The 23,014-nt window shown below is 33.7% G+C and overlaps 1 protein-coding gene across 1 annotated transcript in view; it reads right to left on the bottom strand.

Moving 5' to 3' along the window:
• The window catches only part of LOC115884067 (pancreas transcription factor 1 subunit alpha-like), a 30,725-nt gene extending 11,506 nt beyond the window's left edge, over positions 1-19,219 (bottom strand). Inside the window, exons 1-2 of the mRNA XM_030902527.1 lie at positions 18,733-19,219; positions 7,677-7,984 (exon numbers count right to left, since the gene is read on the bottom strand). Coding sequence (XP_030758387.1) covers positions 7,677-7,984; positions 18,733-18,947 — 523 coding nt within the window. The 5' untranslated portion in view covers positions 18,948-19,219. The remainder of the gene's footprint in view (positions 1-7,676; positions 7,985-18,732) is intronic.
• Between the last annotated feature and the right edge of the window lie 3,795 nt (positions 19,220-23,014).

The following is a 23,014-nucleotide window of genomic DNA, read 5'->3' as shown; positions in this document are numbered from 1 at the left end:
GCTAGAAATTGCCAATATTGGGCCCATATAAAATATGTTATCACTATAGAATCAATGTTGAGTCAATATAGTGTGCTTTATAGTGCAATATAGTGTGCTGCTGGGGCAGCTGGTCAGAAGAAAATTCTGTGATGTTTATTAATATTTTTGAAAAATATGAGTAACAATCCGATATACAAAATTAGTTAAAGACGAGTAATTTCTAGCTTAAGCTGAATACAAAGAGCATTACGCTTTTAATATGTTTTGGTTTTAAATCCAGGTGCAACTTTTTCCAACAAAAAATTAATTTAAATTAAATTGGTTTGCATCCACACTTAATTTTTTTGTAATGTCTTTTTGATCTCCTAACTATAGCTTATTAGGTATTCAATAGTTAAATGGAACATGAGTAGTTCTGTAGCTAATCCATTTTCTGGGCCATACTCTTCATTTACATCTAGTTTTTATGCAATAAGCTTTCTATCAATTCTATTGCTGAAGATATGGCAGTTTGAAGTACGGCCTTACGTACCTACTGTCACCATTTTCAATAAACTAGCAAAAGCTTTTTGATTGTAAATAAAATGTATAAACCCGGAATATGCTTTCAAGTTAGTTGGGTTTCTTGACTTGATCTATTCACTAGACTCGCGATAACGCACCTTTAAGTCTAGCTAGCGGCTTCTAGTCAGTCTATGGCCTGGAAATGAACCTTAAGAAAACTAAATTTATGATAATCACTAAAAGAGAAGATGTCCAAGCTAATGTTCTAATAGATAATATACACCTATGGAGAGAGTACAAAAATATAATTATCTAGGCAGTTGGTTGACCGAAAACTTGGATCAATCAGCAAAAATAAAAGCTCGAATAGAAATAGCCAGAGCATCTTTACTTTATGGTTCAGAGGCTTGGACACTTAAAAAGGCCGAAATGGGAGAAGCTTGAGGCATTCGAAAGATGGTGTTATCGGCGTATGCTGAGGATTGCATAGACTGACAAGGTTACAAATGTAGAACTGCGACGCAGAATTCAGAAGGGCGGTGATTAACACCCTTAAAAAGAGAAAACTTGAGTACTTTGGACACATAATGAGAGGACCTAAATATGCCCTGCTGTAGAACATAATAGAAGGAAAGATGGAAGAAGGCAGAAGGAACCAAGGACGAAGAAGAACATCATGGCTCAAGAATTTGAGAGAATGGTTTGGAATGACTTCAAACCAGGTATTCAGAGCAGCCGTTAACAAAGTTAGAATTGCCATGATGATTTCCAACCTCTATTAGGAGATAGAACCCGAAGAAAAAGAAGAAGAAGCAGCAGCTTGCCTTAGTTGTTGTTGAAAGCCTAATATTTAGCTTATAAAACAATCAACTTTTGATTTCTAACCACGATTTCTCTTGACGGAAGTATAATTAAGGAGAAGTTAGAACTTTGATAACTTTTTCTCCACTTAAGCCTCATTCAGAACCTCGAAATCAGTGGAATAAATTAGTAGTTTCAATTTAATTCGTAGAAGTTTGTTCACATAATTTTAATGTAAGCATTCAGAACGTCATAATTAGTGGTAGTAATTTTAAATTAGTGGAAAAAGTTAACAAACTTTTGACTTTTCCACTAATTATACTTCAAAATTTGAGAGGAATGTCATTTTGGCCTTTGATTATTACCCGTCAAGAAAAATTTTTGTTATAAATCAAAAGTTTATTCTTTTATAAGCTAAATATTATGCTTTCTCTATGAATACAACAAACTGCCGCAAGCTGTTGCTAGGATATTTTATTAATTTTAATTGTGTTTTTTAGACATTGTGAATGATCGTAAACTAAAAAGTATAAAGTGTAATTGAAACCACTAATTGGGAGGTTCTGAATGAAGCTTTATTATTTATAATTTCTACCACTAATTTTGACATTCTGAATGCTTACATTGAAATGAAAGGAACAAATTTCTACGCTAATTAAAACCACTAATTTATTCAGAACCTCGCAATTAGTGGAATAACTTAGAAACTTAGTGGTTTCAGTTACACTTTATACTTTTGAGTTTACGATCTTTTACAATATTTAAAAAACACAATTAAAATAAATAGAATGTCCTAGTAACAGCTTACGTTAGTCAGTTGTATCCATAGAGAAAGCCTATTATTTAGCTTATAAAACAATCAACTTTGGATTTCTAACTACAATTTCTCTTGACGGAAGATAATCAAAGGCCAAGATAAAAAATTCGAGGATTTATTCTGTTGTCATTAGTGTTTAGTTATAAGTTTTATAAAAATAAGCTATAAGTTTTAATAAAGCCAGATTCACTCCAGTTTTTAATAATCTTTCAGATATACTGTTTTAAGCAAAATTTCAGTAAATAATAATTAGCATTGCAACACCGACCGCATAGTGCTTCAAATAAAAATAGTGTGCTATATACAGAATTTTAAGCCGAACATAATTCTGCACAGAAAAATTGGAGTTACAATACAAAAAAAAACAGCAGCTTCATGATCAGCAAATTTCTTTTTGGGCATTTAGTATACAACAAAATATTTTTAAGATATTCACCTTTATAAACCATGCAACATTTATCTAAACCCTTTGTTCATATCTTCGTCAACAACGACGATATTGGACTTTCTCGCACTAATAGGCCACCCTGTACCTTTTTAAAAGTTCCAATTTGTTGACAAATATACATATGTATAGGTTATTTATTACTTTCCATTATTCTCAGATAGGAGAAACTTGAAAACCTATTTTAACAACTAATAAAAATATATTGTTAGAAAATATCTGAAACATATTAAGAAATTTAGTTTATGCTGAAAATGAAGACGCTTTTATTAGTTTCCTGTTGCCAGAAATATCCAAGTATTGGGTTATTTAGTATTAACCAAGCAAAACATGCACTTTTCTCTAGTTTTATTATAGCTGTAAAAGATTTGAAATCAGTTTAATTTCTTTTAATTATAAAAGTGCACCATTTCCCGTAGTAAACTTCTTTCATTAAATTTAATTTTAGATTTACTAATTTCGTTCACCTTTCGTTGCAAAAGATATTGAAACATGCAATTCTAAAAATCAAACTGAAATATAAGAAAATTCCAGACGTTCACCAGTCCATCCACGGCCATCTTCTAACGTCGCTTAACTTCGGTGATCTATCGGGACTGGTGTTGTGATGTTATTTTTTTTGTATTACTTGTGATAAAGCTTGTAATGGCTAAATTAAGCTTTGTTAAGCTTCATTCAGAACCTCGCATCTAGTGGAACAAGTTAGTGGTTTCAATTACACTTTATACTTTTTAGTTTAGGATCATTCACAATGTCTAAAAAACACAATTAAAATTAATAGAATATCCTAGCAACAGCTTCCGTCAGTTACTTGTATCCATAGAGAAAGCCTAATATTTAGCTTATAAAACAATCAACTTTTGATTTCTAACCACAATTTATCTTGACGGAAGATAATCAAAGGCAAAAATGACATTTCTCGCAAATTTTGAAGTATATATAAAGTTACAAGTATCTACCACTAATTTTGACATTCGGAATGCTTACATTGAAATTAAAGGAACAAACTTCTATGCTAATTGAAACCATTAATTAATTCTGCTAATTGCGAGGTTCTGAATGAAGCTTTATTTATATAAATTTATATTAGGAGTCACCGAACAAATTGTCTTCATAAATTTTAACATATAAGCTATTAACTAAAAATAAGAAAACCATTTTAAGTTTTGTTATTTCGGGTGAAAAAAATATTATTTAATAGAAATTATATTTTTATTTTAAATAAATTTAAATAAACGAAGAAACTAAAATTTGTTCTACTAAAGACACAAAATATCTTTTGAAATAGCAAATCTCGTAAACAATTTGAGTATCGAATGGCATAATAACGAGCACCTACCCCAGCATCTTTCAGGCAGAAATCTCTGCTATCGAAAAATGCTTACAACTTATCTTATATAGGAATTATCGAAAACAAGAAATAGCCATTTTATCCAATAGTCAAGCAGCCTTAAAAGCGATCAACTGAGTAACCATCAAGTCGAAGTTGGTTAGTGAATGCCTAGACAAGCTGAAGAAATTATGCAAAGAAAATAAAGTCCTCCTACTCCGGGTACCATCCCTTGGAAGATAATGAAAAAGCAAACGATCTAGCTAGAAAAAGAGCGAACATTAACTGGACCAGAACCGTTCTGCGTTTCTCAAGTGGAAATCAACTTAAAGCGGAACTCAAGAACCTGGAAGACTCCCTCCGTAACCTGGAATAGGAATCCTCCAACGGTCTAAGACACTGGAATAAAATCCTCAGGATTTACAAATGAGAGAAATCAAAGAATTTCCTTGATTTAAGTAAGAACAGTCTAAATTAGAGCAAGGTCGTCTGAAAAACATGTCAAAACAAAACACTGTCTCCTCAATTAACATCTAAGATTGAAGTTAAGAAACAACTGCAAATGCAGATTCTGTGGGAAAAATGAAAATGAACATTTTCTAGAATTTCTCATCACTGAGTGCGCCGAGACGACAACCATTCGTGTCATAAACTCCACTGATATCGGAGATGGAGAACTAACCTTTGTAAAACCGACTCAGATACTGGCTGTTATCAAAGTCCTGAGACTGTATGATAAGTTATAACTCAAGAAAGGGGTACACAATCTACAAGAATATTTTATTAAGAGGTTAAAAATACAGGCAGCAATGATGCAATCAACACCATAGACAAATCAACACCTTAAGGGCAAGAAGGATAACAGTCCACCATTACCAGTTTAATTCTTTTCTGGCAAAATTACCTCGAGGATGACTGAAGGAATGGAAAAAGACATTGGAAAGACAGTGTAATCTAGTACAGCTATCAATTTTTCACCAGTAAAATAAAACTGAATATCAATGAAATCGTGTATATGTATTTGTATATGTATATCCAGGTTAGACGACAACATGTACGAGCAACATCATATTGCACAAATCTGGAATACTGTGGTCCATTGGCGTAACTACAGGGGAGGCCGGGGGTGCCGGCCCCCCCAGGTACTGCTGGGCATTTCCCAGATAAATCCTGAATTATGACTCTTGGCTACGTATTAGTTTTTATTTGCTTGAGATGTAGTAAAAATTGCGTTTCTAGTTTTGTTTAGTTAATATTATTTTGTTGTATTCAAAAAATATGTTAAATTTATTTTTTTTTAGAAAATTTATAGGTATTTAAGTAATCTACGGGAACACGGCTTGATAACCAAGTCTATGAAATTTATTGATAGAGAAATTCATGTAAAAAAATTTTTCATTTTTAAAAAAACAAAAGCCCTACCCCCCCCTGTTTGGATCTAAGACACTCGAAAAAGTTCTTCAGAACTTACGACCGAGAAAAACCAAAGATTTTTCTTGATTTAAGTAAAAACAATCTTCCGATTGTCACGGGGTTTCTAACAGGACACTCCTAAAAGAACACCTCAGTAGGCTTAATCTGAGAAACAACGGCGAATGTAAATTCTGTGGAGAAAATGGGGAAATAATAAGTCACCTTATCACTGAGTGCACCGAAACAACGACCGTTTGTGACATGAATTTTGGTACGGCTCATATTGAGGATGGAGAGCTGGCCCCTGTGGAGCCGTCTCAGATACTGGCTTTTGTTAAAGCCCTGAGACTGTATGATGAGTTATAACTCGTTATAACTCAAGAAAGGGGAACACATAATAATAGATCTGTAAAGTTGCGGTAATTAGTTCCCCTCCTAAACATTCTACATTCTAATTTTATTCGTTCCTCTAGGGATATATCGCTGCTTTCCGACAGAAGTGACACAATTCAAAATTTTGTGACTTTGGGTTTTTCTAACCCATAGCAATAAAAAGCGTCTTTTAATGAGCAAAACCGTTCCAATTTAAAATTAAATAATTCACTGTTAGGTGTCATCCGGACAAACTGTCACTTCTTGATTATTGGAATATGATTAACGTGGAAGACCGTGTCAATTTAGTTGCGTCATGGTTGCGTCGTGACATTTGTGCACGTTGGATCATATTTTTTTGCGAAAAAAGTCCCAATCCAAAAAGTACCAGTTTCGTGATACAGTGGTGATACATTTGAGATCCACTTTACAGAGTAAAAGGGCCGCAAAACAAAAAGTGCAAGCGGGCATGAAATATTCATGATGTCCCGTTTATATTATGTAAGTAATTGCTGTTTAATTTTAGTAATTATTTAAAATTCCCCATCATAATCTAGTTACGTCTTTCAAATTTCAAACATGTTTTTCTCGTACTACCTTTGAATAAGAAGACTAAGGAAGGAGCATATCAAAAATCTTAGGTACACCGCGATGGGTCTCAAATATGGCCGACTTAAATTCCGGTTTATCAGTGTCGTTCTAATTTTATTTAAAAAATGTAAAACTATGATGTGGGGTAGACTCAATAATTTGTTGTTTTATTTTACGTTGTGAATAAATGTTGGTAGTTATTAAAATTGTTATAAAAATATATAATTCTAATAAAAATAGATAAGTTATAATAAGTATTTATTACCACAAACATCCGATACGCTACTGAAGCAGGTAAGTCAAATTAACGTATCTAAATTCTTTGACATCTAATCTTTGACAAGTAATAAATAAAAGCTAAAATGCAAGAAAAATATATAATTTAGTTAATTAAAGCGAATTTCATAAATGATCGGTTTACTACACGTATGTATATTATATAGTCACTTACTAGCGAAAAGTTGTTCCATTATTTCACTCAATTTTTGCCGAGATCTACCGCACGCTACACAACCAACTATTTCAGAGTCTTTTTCGATAAATCGCGATAGTGTCACTGTTAATTTAAGTGCTGCCACAATCTCCATCTAGATTTACTACCTTTATACAACTATCAGTAGTAGAATAAATAATAAATAACATAAAATAAGCTCCGTAAAGACTGACAAATCCACAAAATTTCAAATCAAATTCAAATGTGTCAAATGAATCGTCAAACAGAACTGTCAAGGATCCCCACCCTAGAGTGCTTTTATGGCGCTTTTTCCGCCCACCATGCATGAATACATGGATAGCATTATGCTCCTTCCTTAGTCTTCTTATTCAAAGCGTATTATCACTATTATTAAATTATTCTGGTGACAAGCCACAGCGGCAACCAAGGCAACGAACTAACAAAAACCAATGAACTAGTAGTTCCTGGTCCAGAGCAAGTACTGGGAATACCCAAATGTATGACCCGTAATGCAGTAAAACTGTGGATCAGGAAAAAGCAGAATGTCCGCTGGAGAAACAGACATAAGCACAGACATGGCAAGGTTAGACAAGGAACACCAAGGATCTAATTCAAAAACCACAATGAACCTGCCTCGGAACCTGCTAATGCATAGCAGTAATACAGTTCGGGTTATAATAGGTTTCTTGACACTCTTGACAGGGCATATAGCAGTCAACTGCTACCTGAACAATCCCAACCTGTATCAAGGAAGTCTTTGCTTCAGACTCTGCGAAAAAGATCTTGAAACAGCGGAGCACATAATATGTCACCTCGAGGCTCTGGATTGCAAACGACGCTTTCTGTTTGGGAAAGCAATGCTAAAACCGGATGAAGTATGCTTAAATCCTATCAAGGATAGGAAAGTGGGTACAGACATAGAAAGGACGGCCCCTTATTATTGAAAAAAAATCACTATTCTGCTTACCTCTAACAATGATCTTCCGCGTCTCATCTTTCTGAACATTTCTTTTGTGTCCATTAAAATATTCGTTGTTCGAATTTCTGTCGGTCCTGACTAACTCGCTGAGAAAATTTATGTATCCTATGGCCAATTTAAGTGTGTCAACTTTAGATAGTCTTTTCTCGTAGGGCAAAGTCGGTATGTGCGCTCGTAATCCTTCGAAAGCGTCGTTGATTGATTGCATTCGTTTTCTTTCGCGTAGGTTAGCCGCTTGTCTTTGCTGGATTTGTTGTTGGGGACATTTCGATTTTCTCCTGTGACGATGAACTCTTCTGAAAAAGAAGAGTAGTTTAAGGTTTAAGCGCAATTTTACAGAGTAACGGTTGACCGGTTACTAAACATTATACACAGAAATACTGGAAATACTGTTTATTGAAAGTTTTTATTATTAAAAGCGTTTTATGTACGATTAAGCTGTAAAATGTATACCCCATCAAAAATATAGAATGTAAAAAATTCTCGCAATGCAATTCTTTCACTACAACAGGTTGTGAGATCTCATGTAAATTCAAGTCAGTTCAATTAGTTTCTACTGAAGGACCTATTCAATCGACAATCTTCTTATAAACTGTAGGTAGTTTGGTGCATCTCAATAGCTTTATTTTTTTTGGAGATATTCACTTTTGAACAAGACACTACAATTTTTTCGCATTTTTTACATTAAAACCATACCTTTGATCCTAGACAACAACTGTAAAATAGTATTTACGATTTGTGTAATGTCACTGACTTTGAAATATCATATTATTATTGTCTGTTGGGAAGTTACTCTAGCAGTGATGGTTTTAAATCAAAAAGTTGATCTCTATCATGATCAATTAAAGCAGCAATAGCCGATACTTTAGAGCTTAAAAACATATCTACTAGAGTAAACGTTTAGTGTGTTGATGAGGACCCAAAAGCAAAGGTACCTGTGCTTTCAATGCTAAAATTGCTGTAAATCGTTACTATCATATTCAAAAGCGAATATATCCAACAAAAATAAAGCTATTGAGATGAATCAAGAATATACTATCGAGAAAAGAGGTACCTAGATGATACAATTATTTTTAAACTCCTTGCTTTGTTAATATATTCCACAGGGGTGTTTCAAACTTTCAACAAAATATCAACATTTTGTTTTCCCTCGTATAATTGACAGATAGCAACTTTCATTTTTAATTTAGAAACACTAAAAAGTCAAATAATTTTGCTACAAATTACTTCAAAATCGCCCCAGTAGAACAAAATATATAGACCTTTAAAATACATCAAAATTTTAAGGTGCCCGTTTTTCGTGCTGGTGAGTGTATATCTTTCAAAATAATATTAAAGAAGTTTGAGTAACGATAATTCATAAAATTTTAATTGTTGCTGTTACATTGATATGCAAATAAAATATGACAATATCAAATAAAGTAATTCTAGTTTTCTAACTTTTTTTTGGCTGGAAGTCCGTTACCGGGAGCTGCTAGACACCTAATTTTTAATACATAAGGATATTTCGAGATTTCTAATTTTTTTCTTCTCTTATAAGCTTAAAGCTCATTAAAATTTGAAAAGTTTGTGAAAAATCTACAGATACCTTAGACCTTTGATGATGGCAAGTGACTCATTGTTGAAATGAAGGAAGTTTTGTTAGTAATAATAATTAATAACCTTTAAATGCCAAAGCGAATGGCGATCCGTAACCTGTAAAATTCCGTAACAGATCTGAAAGGGTACTTTCCATTAGGGTAGAGGGTACTAGTGGTGGTACTTCTTTTATTCTTATAGATACAGTAATTTCAACAATTGACATAAAAAGCTAGAACTTTTTTTACGTAAAAAAGGTGCTCTTCGTTTAGTTCGAAACGGTTTTCAAGATATTTGCGTTTAAAGATAAGATTACTATGCATTGATATTAGAATTAGTGAAATGATAAAATTTAAGAAATTTTAAATAAATGAATCTCCTGATTTTTTTAATACCCCAGTGCAGTTATGACATTCACCATGTTGAAATTGCAAAAAATTTTAGAAAGCTGCGACCATTGAAAATAGTTAGCCTTAGTAACCCTTATTAACATACTAAAAGTCCCCATTTGTCCGATGTGTGCATCATCAAAAAAAAATCGGCCGCCATCTTGAATTTTGGTACTTTTTGGGGAAAAATGTAAATAACTCGAAAACGGTTTGTTATAGCGAAAAACTTCAAGAGGTAAAAATTAAAGAGAATAAAAAACTCTATTAGAATCAATAAAAAATAGTTTATTATCCTAACGCAATGACGTACAAAAAGATTTTGAAAATCGAGCAATTTTTAAAAGGAATCACCCAAATGTAAATTACTAATTTTTTAAGCTTATTAACAAATAACATGGATATTTAGCATCAATTCAACTGAAATACAATCCTTGTAACATTTTCAAGAAATATTTTTTATTGGTGGGTTAATAATATTTCAAAATTAACAAAAATTTTAAAAGCTATCCTTCACTAAATACATGTGTACTAATAATGTGCGAAAGCAGTCTCCACCTTGTCCCAGTCGGGGCTATTTGCACTTAAACGAAGGTCTTATTGTTACCATTTTGTAAACAACTTGTTTTTAAAAATACAGTAACAGTTTGAAAATTTAGGCTACAGGTTGGAAGAAAAAAATAAAATGTAATGTAAACTGGCGATTTTCAAAACGTTGCAAAAAGATCCTCATCTGCGACAAATTACATCCGTTTTTTTTAGATCCTGCAGCACAAAAATCTGAGCTAGTCGAAGCTGGAAATACATTCTTATTTTCATTATATGGTCGACATAGGCTAGCAAAAGATTTAGATCAGTTGAGGTATTTTAAATATGAAGCCCTTACATCTCGTCAGGTACTTATACTAAAAATTTTGATTTAGCTACCTTACCTCCAACAACTAACGCAGCTGAAAATCATTATTATAGGACCTATTTATAAATGCAGTATTGGCTAAATAACGGAGAAGAGGCAACAGAATGTGAATGGAGTAAAAAAACGGATACCTTAGTTCCAAAAACAATGTCAAACGCAGTGGAACCAGAATTTGTATGGAAAATGATTTATTGTAATTGCAAATCTGGACGTAATAAACTATGTACCACTGCGATAAAAAAAAGTAGTACAAGAATTAGTAGTCCCAGATGGAACTCCTGGTCTATAAGGATATTTGAATTATATTGAATTTTTTTTTGGATTTAGCCAAAAACACTGTTTTTTTGTTTAACCCTAATGCATCTGCAATGTCCCTTATGGGAGCTCCATCCCTTAATCGCGTAAATATAATCGATTTTTGCTCTGAAGTTAAAGGCATTTTTTAAAAATTACGTGACACTGACACAAGAATATAGACCAGCAGAAATCATATTGTGTTGTACTATTTCTTTTAATCGCAACAGTACATGTTTAAAATCCAATATGCCATGTTCATGCTTGTGTGGTAACTCTAATGGTATTTCTTGCGAGAACAAACAAATATCGGTCGATGAAGAACAAATCGAATAAAATTGTAAATTTCATTTTTTTTCTAGAGATGACAGTTGGAAAAGTTAGGTTACAAGTTGGTAACACATTTTTATTAAAATGGTCATAATTTGAATTATTGTTATTCGATTTGTAGGGGTATGTTTATAATGTATTTATCATAATGAAAAAGTGTTAAGATCTTAGGTTAAGATCGTAGATGATATTTATGTCAAAAAGACATTCGCAAGACATTTTATTTTTTTCTTCCAACCTGTAGCCTAATTTTTCAAACTGTCACCTGTGCTGTCACTGTATTTTTAAAAACAAGTTGTTTACAAAATGGTAACAAAAAGACCTTGGTTTAAGTGCAAATAGCCCCGACCGGAACAAGGTGGAGACTGCTTTCGCACATTATTAGTACAGTACGTCTGTCCGTTCTGTAGCTACGGGGTATCCGTGAGAGGGGAAACGATATTCTCTCGATGTTTTTCGTAAAAAATAGACAACGCTTCCCATCAATTAAAATTCAACAAATTTGCAAGTGGCCAATAAAATGAGTGGGCGGAGCGATTTGCGGTGACGCACTCGTCAAATCGACGTATAAAATATATTGCTGTTTATTTAAATGTTTTTTGTCCGCATTCCTTTCATAACTGAAAACTAATATCGGTGTTTGGAGCTCAATTTTCATCAAAAACTTGATGGTGAAAACCGCGCATCAATATCCGTTTCGGAGTTACGGGGTGTTTTTCAAAAATGTGCATTTTTAACAAATCGCTGTAACTTTTTTGCTATGGAAAATTTTGTATTTCCATGAAAACATTTCCAGGTGCTTTGGATTTACAGGTGCGTGTTGTGATGTTCAAAAACTGCCTCGTTTGACTATAACAGAAGATGGTCGATATGTCGAACACTTGTAGCAAAATCTCATGTCTTAGTTTGCTATTTATTTTTATTGTTATTAGATATAGTTTAAATGTGTTGATGTTGGTTAAATATATTTTAAATTGTTATAAAATTCTGCATCTCTCATAGTAAATATTATTTTCGTTTTAATTGATGCTCACAGCTAGAATTTTTTTGCATTACAGCCGGTGCCGTTCAAAGCCTACTTATTTAAAGCGGGCGAATTTTTATATACTCTATATCTCGAAGAGGAATCGAGCAAAATATCAAGTGTGTTATATTTTTGGAAAGGTAATTTTAAATTATTTTCAATAAATTAAAAATATACAGGGTGTCCCATATAAAGAATCAAATTTTCTGTTGATAATTCTTAAATTATTAATTCTAAAAAAAATTATACTTAAACCATTAAATTCTACGTAAAAAGGTGCTTTGGAAATGTTTTCATAAAAATACAAAATTTTCCATAGCAAAAAAGTTACAGCGATTTGTTAAAAATGCATATTTTTGAAAAACACCGAAACGGTAACAGATATCAATATGCGGTTTTCACCATCATGTTTTTTACAAAAATTGAGCTCCAGACACCGATATTAGTTTTTGTCTATCTCCTATAGAAAAGGGTGTTTCCATTTAAAAGCGTCGAATTTGACCCACCCTGTACATGTGTATTTAGTAAAGGATAGCTTTGACAATTTTTGTTAATTTTGAAATATTATTAAACCACCAATAAATATTTCTTGAAAATGTCACAAAGACTGTATTTTAGTTGAATTGATGCTAAATATCCATGTTATTTGTTAATAAGCTTAAAAAAATAGTAATTTGCATTTCGGTGATTCCTTTTAAGAATTGCTCGATTTTCAAAAAAATTTTGTACGTTACTGCGTTAGGATAATAAACTATTCTTTATTGATTCTGATAGAGTTTTTTATTCTCTTTAATTTTTACCTCTTTTTCGCTATAACGCACCGTTTTCGAGTTATTTACATTTTTTCCCAAAAAGTACCAAAATTCAAGATGGCGGCCGATTTTTTTTGATGACGCACACATCGGACAAATGGGGACATTTAGTATGTTAATAAGGGTTACTAAGGCTAACTATTTTCAATGGTCGCAGCTTTCTAAAAAATTTTACAAATTCAAAATAAAAAAGTCCTAACTTTAATTTTCATTTGTTGAAATTACTGTATCTATAAGGATAAAAGAAGTACCACCAGTAGTAATGGAAAGTACAGTTTCAGGCCTGTTACGGAATTTTACACTATCGCCATTCGCTTTAGCATTAAAATATGTGTAATGTGAGTACCAAATGTGGGTACCAAATTTGAAGAAAAACGGTTTACCAATGTTCATAAAAATAAACGAAATATATTATTTTTATTTAACCTTTCGAGAGCTGTAACTTCTTCGGAAAGCATTTTAGGAGATATATATATTTTTATCTGTAGAATCACCCACCAAAGATAGATATACTATTAGATATACTATTTTTTTTGACACCCTGTATAGAGATGTTCGTCGAAAAAAATTTACTAACAACCAAGTCCCAATGGTCCATATTAAACATTTTCAACGGATTTGTGTCGAAAAGAAATCACTGTAGAGTATAACAATACCCACATGTTCTTGTCATTAATGATAATTTAAGACACGTGTCAAGCACGGTGCTTTTTTATACGGCACGTGTCGATGTTATGGTATTACTACCATATTCCATAGGGTTTCAATACGTCTAGATTTATCCGGACGTGTTGGGGATTTTAAGGTGCCCGACCAGGACTGATCCAGCTAAAATTTGAAAAAACCGTCCGAGGAATCTAAACGTAAAAACAACGTAACTTTGTTAAATGTACTAAGTGACATTGAAAATACCAAACCAACCCAAACCGAACACCCACTAGAAATTGTTTAATTTTAATAATATTTTGTACATGAATGTAGGTTGACAAAAGGCGTAAACGATCAAAATTTGGAGTGAAAATATTGGCTCGTTACCTTGTCCTTGTTAATAATGTGTTGGACCACCTCGATGTTCTATACATTCGTTGAGCCGTCTGGGTATGGAACTAATCAGATGATTTATGTCTTCTTGCGGTATTTCATCCCATGCTAACTGTATCTCATGCCGAAGAGCTTCTAGTGTCTGAGGAGGATGCGGTAAGTTTGTCAGTCTCCTACCCATGATATCCCATACTCCCATACATGTTCAATTGGTGAGAGACCTGGAGATCTTGGTGGTCAGGGTAGAAGATTAACTTGGGCATTATGTAAGTGGTTTACAGTTAAGGTACATTATACGGGTTTACAGTTAAGGTACATTTGCGTCGCGTCCGCGTGTCGAAATGGAATCAATTCCCTTAACTTAAATTAGACCGTTCAGGCAGACAGCGTCGCGTTTGGCGTTGCGCTATCGTCCACTGAGCGTCGGGGTTCGAGTTCAATGGGGCGGACGCGACGCAACGCTCGACGCTTTCAGACTGAATGCACCTTTAATCTAGCAACATGGGGACGGGCATTATCTTGTTGAAATATAGGATCGTGGAGCGTTTGTAAGTATGGTAAGAGATGAGCTTCCACAATTTCCTCAACATAGCGTTGGGCTGTCATATTACCTCGAACAAATACTAGAGGTGACCTGCTACCATATGCGATTGCTCCCCAAACCATAACTCCTACAACTTGGTTTACGTGCCTCTCCATGAAAAACTGTGGATTCCGCCTTTCTCCACGGTATCTTCTCACTCGCGCCCGATTGTCGTGCATTCCCAAACAAAATCGCGACTCATCACTAAAAACGAGAGAATTCCAATCTGCGTCCCATTCTTGTCGGGCTCTGCACCATTCTAGACGTTGTCGTCGATGTTCAGGGGTCAATGGTAAAACTCAATGAGGCCGAAAAGAAAACAGCCCAAAAGAACGTATTCGTCGGTAAACAGTTCGCATCGTGATGAGTCTACCTTGTTCCGTAAACCATTGGTTAGCAATTGCTCAGGAAGTGGCCGAACGGTCTCTGACAGCTAATTGCCTTAAACGGCGATCCCCCAAGGCTCAGTATTAGGACCTTTATTGTTTTTAATTTACATTAATGATTTACCCGTGGCTACACTTCAGAATAATTTGATTTTGTTTGCCGATGACACTACTATCTTATGTGCCCGGAAATCCCCTGAAGAAATTCAAACTAATTTTGAATCGATTTTGCTAAATGTTGGTGACTGGTTTCAGGCAAACCGATTATGCCTGAATGACACTAAAACAGAAAGAGTTATTTTTTCTCTTAAAACAAAATAAAAAGTAGATTTCTGCAGTGTCCGATTTCTGGGAATAAAATTTGACACAAAACTGAGTTTTGAAAGTCACGTAGACTATGTGGCAGGGAAGGTTTCCATAAGCATGTATGCATTTCGGCGATTGGCTAAGTGTGTGGAGAGTGATGTGTTAGTAGCTGCCTATCATGCTCTAATTCACTCAGTGCTTACTTATGGAATACTTGTTTGGGGTCACTCAGCTCATGCTGACAGACTGTTTGGACGGCAAAGAAAAGCATTGAGAATTTTGTCAAATTTAAGTTATCAAGCAGATACAAAAAACGCCTACAGAAGACTGGGAATACTGACACTTCCATGTTGCTATATCCTCCAGTGTCTTTTATTTGTGAAGGATAACCTAGAACGATATACTACGCATGATGAACAACACAATTATGCAACCAGAAACAGAATGAATATAAAGCCTGTTCGTTTGCGCCTCGGAAGATCTTGGAACTCCAGCCTTCATTATGCTCCTGCATGCTTTAATAAATTATCTCAAAATGTCAGAAATTTACCAAGACATCAATTTAAAACGACAATTAAAAGCTACCTTCTTGATATGACTTATTCTAGTGTTACTGATTTTTTAGAAAGCAGTGAAGGGTTATAGCGTGGTTATAGGTCAAAACATTTACATTGTGTATTTATTGTTTTTTTGTGTACTTTTTAAATTACTGTTTGATAATTATTGTGCTTATTTTATAATTTTGCATTTTACAAAATATGACTTTGTGTAAGGATACTTGTATCTATTAACATGCAATAAATGATTTGATTTGATCTTGACCCTCAGTGGTTAATCTTAGACGCCCTGTACCTCTGGCACGATGTTCACGGTGTTGTTGAAAGTAAGCTCTACAACAATTGGCAACAGTGCAAACACTTCTATGGACCCTATCAACAATTTCTCGAAATGATAATCCTGCCTCCCGCAAACCTACAATCCGACCCCCATCAAAATCACTAAGTTGTCTAAAATTGGCACGTCGTCGTACGTATTCTAGGCATTATAATAAACTCAGAAAAACACCTGAAACTACTCTGTATTATAAGTAACAAACTGTGCGAAAGCCGGGTCTATATTGGATGACTGGAATTTTAACAAAAACATGTATAGCACAAAAACTAGTGTGTTGACGGCGTTCAAATTATAATCATTTCTTATCCATACAATAATAAACATGCTTACAAACATTCATTAAAATTAAATAATATTTAGTGGGTGTTCTATTTTCAATGTCACTTAGTATATTTTAATCATTACGATGCCACCTATGTAGGTTTCGTATACTAATCCGACATTGTTCGAAGGTACACACTCGTATCTGCGAGTATGTACTTATGTAGTAATCTGCTCAATTTTTTCGTTTTTGGTGCAATCGTGGATGTGAATTATGAGTTCATTTGTCTTTATTTTGTTAAAGTTACGTGAGATTTATAGATATAAGTCTGTCCAACGATCCATTACAGTGACAGTTGCGCCAATCAATTTTAATTCACAAATTAGTTATTGTATTTTCTGTAATAATTTTTGAATGTTATCTGTCGAAATCATTCCTGGTTCGCTAGACAAACAACTGTAGCTCATCTCAATTATACAGGGTGTCCCAGAAATAAGTGCAAGTATTTTAAGGGGTGGTAGATCTCGATAAAAAACATATTTTCTCTTTATAGTTTTTCAAGTAAGAGTTATTTTACTTTGAAAATCTCCAAAAAAAATATTTTTTGCTAAAATTTTGAGAACCACTGGATCTTTTCTGGATTCTCTTTCTTGTAAATTTAATCTACTACCTAAGTTGCCATATTATCAAGAAATTATGTTTTTTAACTAAGAACTAAAAAAAATTCCAATTTTTTTTTTCAAAAAAATCCGAATTTTCAATTTTTTTTTCGCGAAAAAAACCTCATAGCGTGTTTCTGGGGTTGAACTATACTACCAGTTAAAATACTTGCACTTATTTCTGGGACACCCTGTATATGCAACGAATAAATTGATAAAAAATTGGGTGCAATAATTAATTTTAACAATAACATTAAGAACTTAATGTGTGTATATAGTGTGTGTAGTAACTAATGAAATGCCTAAAGTTTTCTCTTCTATTAAAAAAAAGAGTTATCCAGTTCTGATGGCATAAGTATGTAACGTATGCAGTACACGCTTGAGTATTTGCTTATAAAGTCAAAAGAGTATACTCTTTTATAATAATAAGAATATAATACATATACTATTAGAGGAAGTTGAAGCCTTTTTATAAACTTTAGTATTGGCATATTATGCAGGGTTAATCGAGGGTTTTTTTATACTAACTTTAAAACACCCTGTGCAATACTCTTTTATAATAATGAGAGTATAATACATATACTATTAAAGGCAGTTGAAGCCTTTAATTTTCCATTTTAAGTAAAGTCTGTCTGTCTGTCCAAGGAATCAGAGGAAAATATCGTCAGACTACAACAGTGACGGAAAATACAATTTAGCTGTACTGTGAATTAAAATAACACACAATAATTATTAACTATGTAATTACTGTCAGGTATTCTCTCGTTATTCCAAATTTGACACATTCCTAAGTAAATTCATAATTTATTTATCGACGTCCGGATTTTAATTTAAAAAGTAATATTTTAGTAAGTAAAATTGATTTATTTGTTTTATAGCTTATTTTACTTATAACATATTGGCAATAACTAGTTCATTATGAAGATTATTCTATGGAGACATTATTATGGGCTATTTGTTTATTTATTGATGTACATCTTACAACACCACAAGTGGTATTAACAAGTAAGAGAGTGCCATTAATGCGCAAACTAATAATCACAGAATTTATAAAAACTAACGTAGAATTAACTTTGAAAGTGGTATAATGTGCTTACCAATCAAACTTACTTTTCTGACTGCAGTCAAGGGTAATAAAGGACCTTTATTGTCACGTCTTAATAGTTTATCAGGAAAACTACAAGCTCTTTGCTTCGACTGTTTAAAAATATGCTTCGGCATATTATAAAACTTATTTTTATATATCATAAAATATCTGTTAAATCATTTGCTCTATAAAGTAAAATTAATTATTGTTAATCTTCTCGTTTATTTTTGTTGATGTTAGATAAGTATTTAATAAAGATATTACAAGAATATTTTGCTTAATTAAATGAGGTGAGAAATAAGAAAAACTGAGTGAGGGAAATGGAAGGAGGAAGAAATGTAGATAATTTGACACTTTCAAATTTTTTAAAAGTCAGTAATGCCAGTATTACATATGTGGTTGTAAATAAAAAATGTTTTGCGATTACTTGGTTTTTACGATTAATTATTCCCAAAAGAGTAATCTAAAACATGTAAAACAACTTACTCTTTTCCATCTGTTCCATTGTTTTCTTGATCACTATTAAACGAATAATTGGAAAAAGCAGAATCACTACTATTTTCATCGTACAAGAACAAATCACCGCTATTCGACGACCCCGTCGAACTATTACTGTTTCCGTTGCTCGATATGTAGGGATTCGCGTCAAAAAAGAACTGCCGATTAACGGCATCCAAGTCCAAATGATCCATATTGAACATCTTCAACGGATTTATACCGAAAAGAACCACCGTTTAGTATAACAATCACGATTTATTGTTTGTGATAATTTGAAACACGTGCCGAGCGCGGTGCTTTTTTGTATGGCACGTGTCGACGTTCTGGAACAACTGAACAAGATCTCTATGGATGGAGTACACCCCCAAAATAATAGCGTGCGTCCCCGGAGCGGAGCTTTTCGCCGGATTTGCCGGAGCTTTCGACGAGGGTTGTATAAGCCACGCCTTCTCTCGCTACGAAGTCTGAAATCGATCTTTGCATGTTGGGTGTTATCTTTTTAATATCGGACGTACTGTATTCTAGGTATTTTGTTTATGACTAAAACAATTCGCTAGTCATTCGTAAATAATTACATTTCTGTAATAACAATATATTACCTTGGGTAATCTGTTTGGAACGTTATTTTTGGGAGTTTTATCAGTTTTTATTAGACCCATAAATTATTTTTTTCTTTATGTCTATTACAATTTAGTGGTGTTTAATGACAGATTTATCTACTGTACAGGGGTTTACACAATCCGCTTGTTAATTGATTTTGCTTACGACCTAAAATAGGCGAAAATCCGCGATCTACCCGCGAGGTAATTATAAGTAAATTAGTTTAAGTTAACATCTTCTTTTTGGTATAAGGTTAATTTGGACGGGGTATATTCTGTTTACGCGGAATTTTAACCCCAGTCCTCGGCCATAGGATTGTCAATGGCCTACCGAATTTGCGAATATCTAAATCGACTCTTACTCACGAGATCTTCCTCTAGGAGATGCAAGACTTTGTTCTTGGCAGGGAAGCTTCTAGTCAGGGTGCTAGGGAAATACCATTTGGCATCTCACTGTCTTGTCCCTGGCTATAGTGTCGTTGCCAGGGAATCTACTGTTTGTCTCATGTATCACGGGCGGAGGAGGGGGGAGTCTTGGCTTAACTGCCCGGAGTAGAAAATCTTGCCAAAAACCTATATCCTACGATGGCGGGACCAGGTCAAAGGAATGCGTGGCTAGATAGAAAACTAGTCTCTACTGGTCTTAACCTTGGGCCACCAGAGGGCAACCCATTGTATTCTCGTCTTCCTTACTTCTACATGCGGGCCTCTGTAGAAGTGGACCGACTAACCTTTGCGGTGTATTACTAGCTTTATACTAGAACTCCAATATGAGGACATCATATGTCGAGTCATCAATTCGAGGAAGGAGAGCCATGGTAAGGTCCTCACAATAGGAATTGACCTCAAATCCAGGAAGGCTATAGAGAAAGAGATCTTCTATTATAGATCCGGGACAACACCGGTATCAGGTGTAAGGAGAAACCAAGTTAAAGATGTGAAGAAAATAGAGACAGATCATTCAGCCTCCACCTTAAGGGTATCTCAGCCAGAGACAAGCTCCTCCACTGTTAAGGACACGGAGGGATAAGCCCCAACTGTGAAAGGGTGTATACCCTAGTATGAGGTAGATGTCCACTTCTCGGAGGATGAACATCTGTTGTCAGAGGAGGATGGGAAATGCTCTGCCCCTCCTACAACAGGAAGATAACCATGTATGATGAGTTGTAACTCAAGAAAGTGGGACACAATGGATCTTCGAGTTCGCGGTGATTGTCCCCCACTTCCACTAATTTTACGTTCTACATTCTACTCCCGAGATATCCGATCTCATATAATTGTCTAAAACACTATTAAATTTCTTAATTATTAATATATAATATTATAAATATATTCAAAAGAATTAAAAAAATATTTTTTTTTATTATTGTTAGATTTTATATCTTAATACGGGTGCGTCTCAAAAGTGGCTCACCCCTATAACTTTTTTACTTTTTTAGTTAAAAAAAACGAGATTTGGTATATTAGTATATGACATAAATTAGGATTGACTGACGTATTCAATTGTTTTCGGTCACTTCTTGTTTCACCGGAAATTACTACAACTTTTAATTTTTAAATGGCACCCTCGTTATTTTTTTACTTTATTCGATAGAAAATAACACTCTGAATAGAATGACATATCATATGTTAACTTTGGCGCATATTTTTTTTTGCTGAATATAATGACATATCATATGCTTATTGGCGCATATGGTTTATTTGAAATTATAACATGCGGTTCATCATTTTTCATCATTTTTCAAAAAAAAAAAAACATTATAAATATGTAATAAAAGTATACAAGCTATAATTCTAAAGGTTGATCATAATGGTTTGTCCTAGACCAGCATGGAGTGCATTATCACATAATTGACAACTATATAAGATTTATGTTCATTTTGAAAATACGGCTAGAATATCTCCTGTATAACGAAGGTAAACTGTTATATAATTTTATTCCATTATAAGATATACTTTTTTGGCAGACTGATTTACTAACACGATCTATAGGAGTCATCTGTGCAGCTTGACTTCTGGTATTGTGTGAGTGGTGCGCATGATACAGATTGTTCTTCGAATGTATTAATATTAATATAGATTTAATATATAGACCTCTTACATTCAGGATACAATTTGTTGTATAGATATCTCTTACACTTACTCTATTTTTAATCTTGAATATGACGCGTATGATAAAATTCTGACAAACTTGTAACTTTTTTAGTGTGGTTTCATACGCCGAACTCCAAACAGATATGCCGTAACTAAGAATTGATTCGGCTAAGCTGCTATAAACGATAAGAAGTAGTTTTTGAGCTAGTACATTGCGCAATTGATAAAATCTGTATATAAGCTTTCTGATTCTTTTAGCCAGATAATCTATATGGAAAGTCCATTTTAAGCAGTGATCGATGAATACACCCAGGTATTTCACAACATTAGTTTGGATTACTCCGTCATTAAAACCTTTAATATACATGGGACCCAATTGTCTACTTTGCCCTGCAACAGTCGGTGAGAAAGCCATATATTTAGTTTTTGAGACATTTAAACTCAGTCTATTAGCATCCAGCCATTCTTTCACGTCTTGCAGTGAGGCTTGAGCTTTGTTCCACGTCCTTTCCCATGAAAAATCTTCACAAAGCAAAATCGTATCATCCGCATAAGAAATAATTTTACATTCATTATAGTTTAATAAATCATTGATAAATATAAGAAATAGGGTAGGTCCCAGTATAGTTATCCCAGTTTTTATAATTTTGGTGTTGCTGAGTATCCCGTTTATGTGTACCTGTTGATATCTTTCTGTCAAATAACTTTTAAATAGTGAACAAATTTTACCTCTAATACCTATATTGTTAAGTTTTTCCAGTAATCTGCTGTGATTCACAGTATTAAATGCTTTTTGTAAATCAAGGAAAATACCAATGGTTTTTTTGTTACTATTAAAATTACTCAGTATGTTTTCTATTAGAATCTGAAGTGGTTGTTCAGTGCTAATTCCCTTTTGAAAACCAAACTGACAATTTGATATAATTTTATATTCGTTTAAAAAAGATGTCAGTCTCTTGTTAATGCTTTTTTCAAAAATTTTAGACAGACCATTTAGTAATGAGATAGGGCGTTAATTACTCATTTCCATTTTATTTCCATCTTTGAATATAGGAATAACAATACTTTCTTTAAATTGCGTTGGTTACAAAATTAAAATGGTTTACACTATTGCTGAACGCGTAGAAATGATTTTCATTTACGGAGCTGAAAATCGCTGCTTTGCAAGAACGGCGGCCACATTCAACGAAAGTCATCGTGAAAGAAATGTTGGACACAAGTACATTCGTGAGTTAGTAGCTAAATTTGTATGTAAACTTGATTCTAATAAGCTAGGTATACATTGTGGCAAAGATTGTGGCTAATAGATGTATGTCATCCACAGAATCAAACATTTCAAGTGGAAATGGGCAGGACACCTGACAAGAAGGACGGACAACAGATGGACCACAAAAATTGCAGCTGAAATCGTATTTTTAATCATATCTCAATTTTCTCCAATGGAATGAGGGTGGCTCATTAGCATATTTGAAAAAAGCATTTTTACGAATAATTTGGTACCACACGCTTGGTATTTCGAGTCAAATTGTCGTTATAAACCGCATGTTACAATTTCAAATAAACCGTATGCGAAAATG

Source organism: Sitophilus oryzae, unplaced genomic scaffold (genome assembly GCF_002938485.1).
Source record: "Sitophilus oryzae breed Bouriz unplaced genomic scaffold, Soryzae_2.0 scaffold_111_pilon_pilon, whole genome shotgun sequence".
NCBI lineage: Eukaryota > Metazoa > Arthropoda > Insecta > Coleoptera > Curculionidae > Sitophilus > Sitophilus oryzae.
Note: the sequence above shows the minus strand (reverse complement) of the source record. Positions and strands in the feature narration are given on the sequence as shown.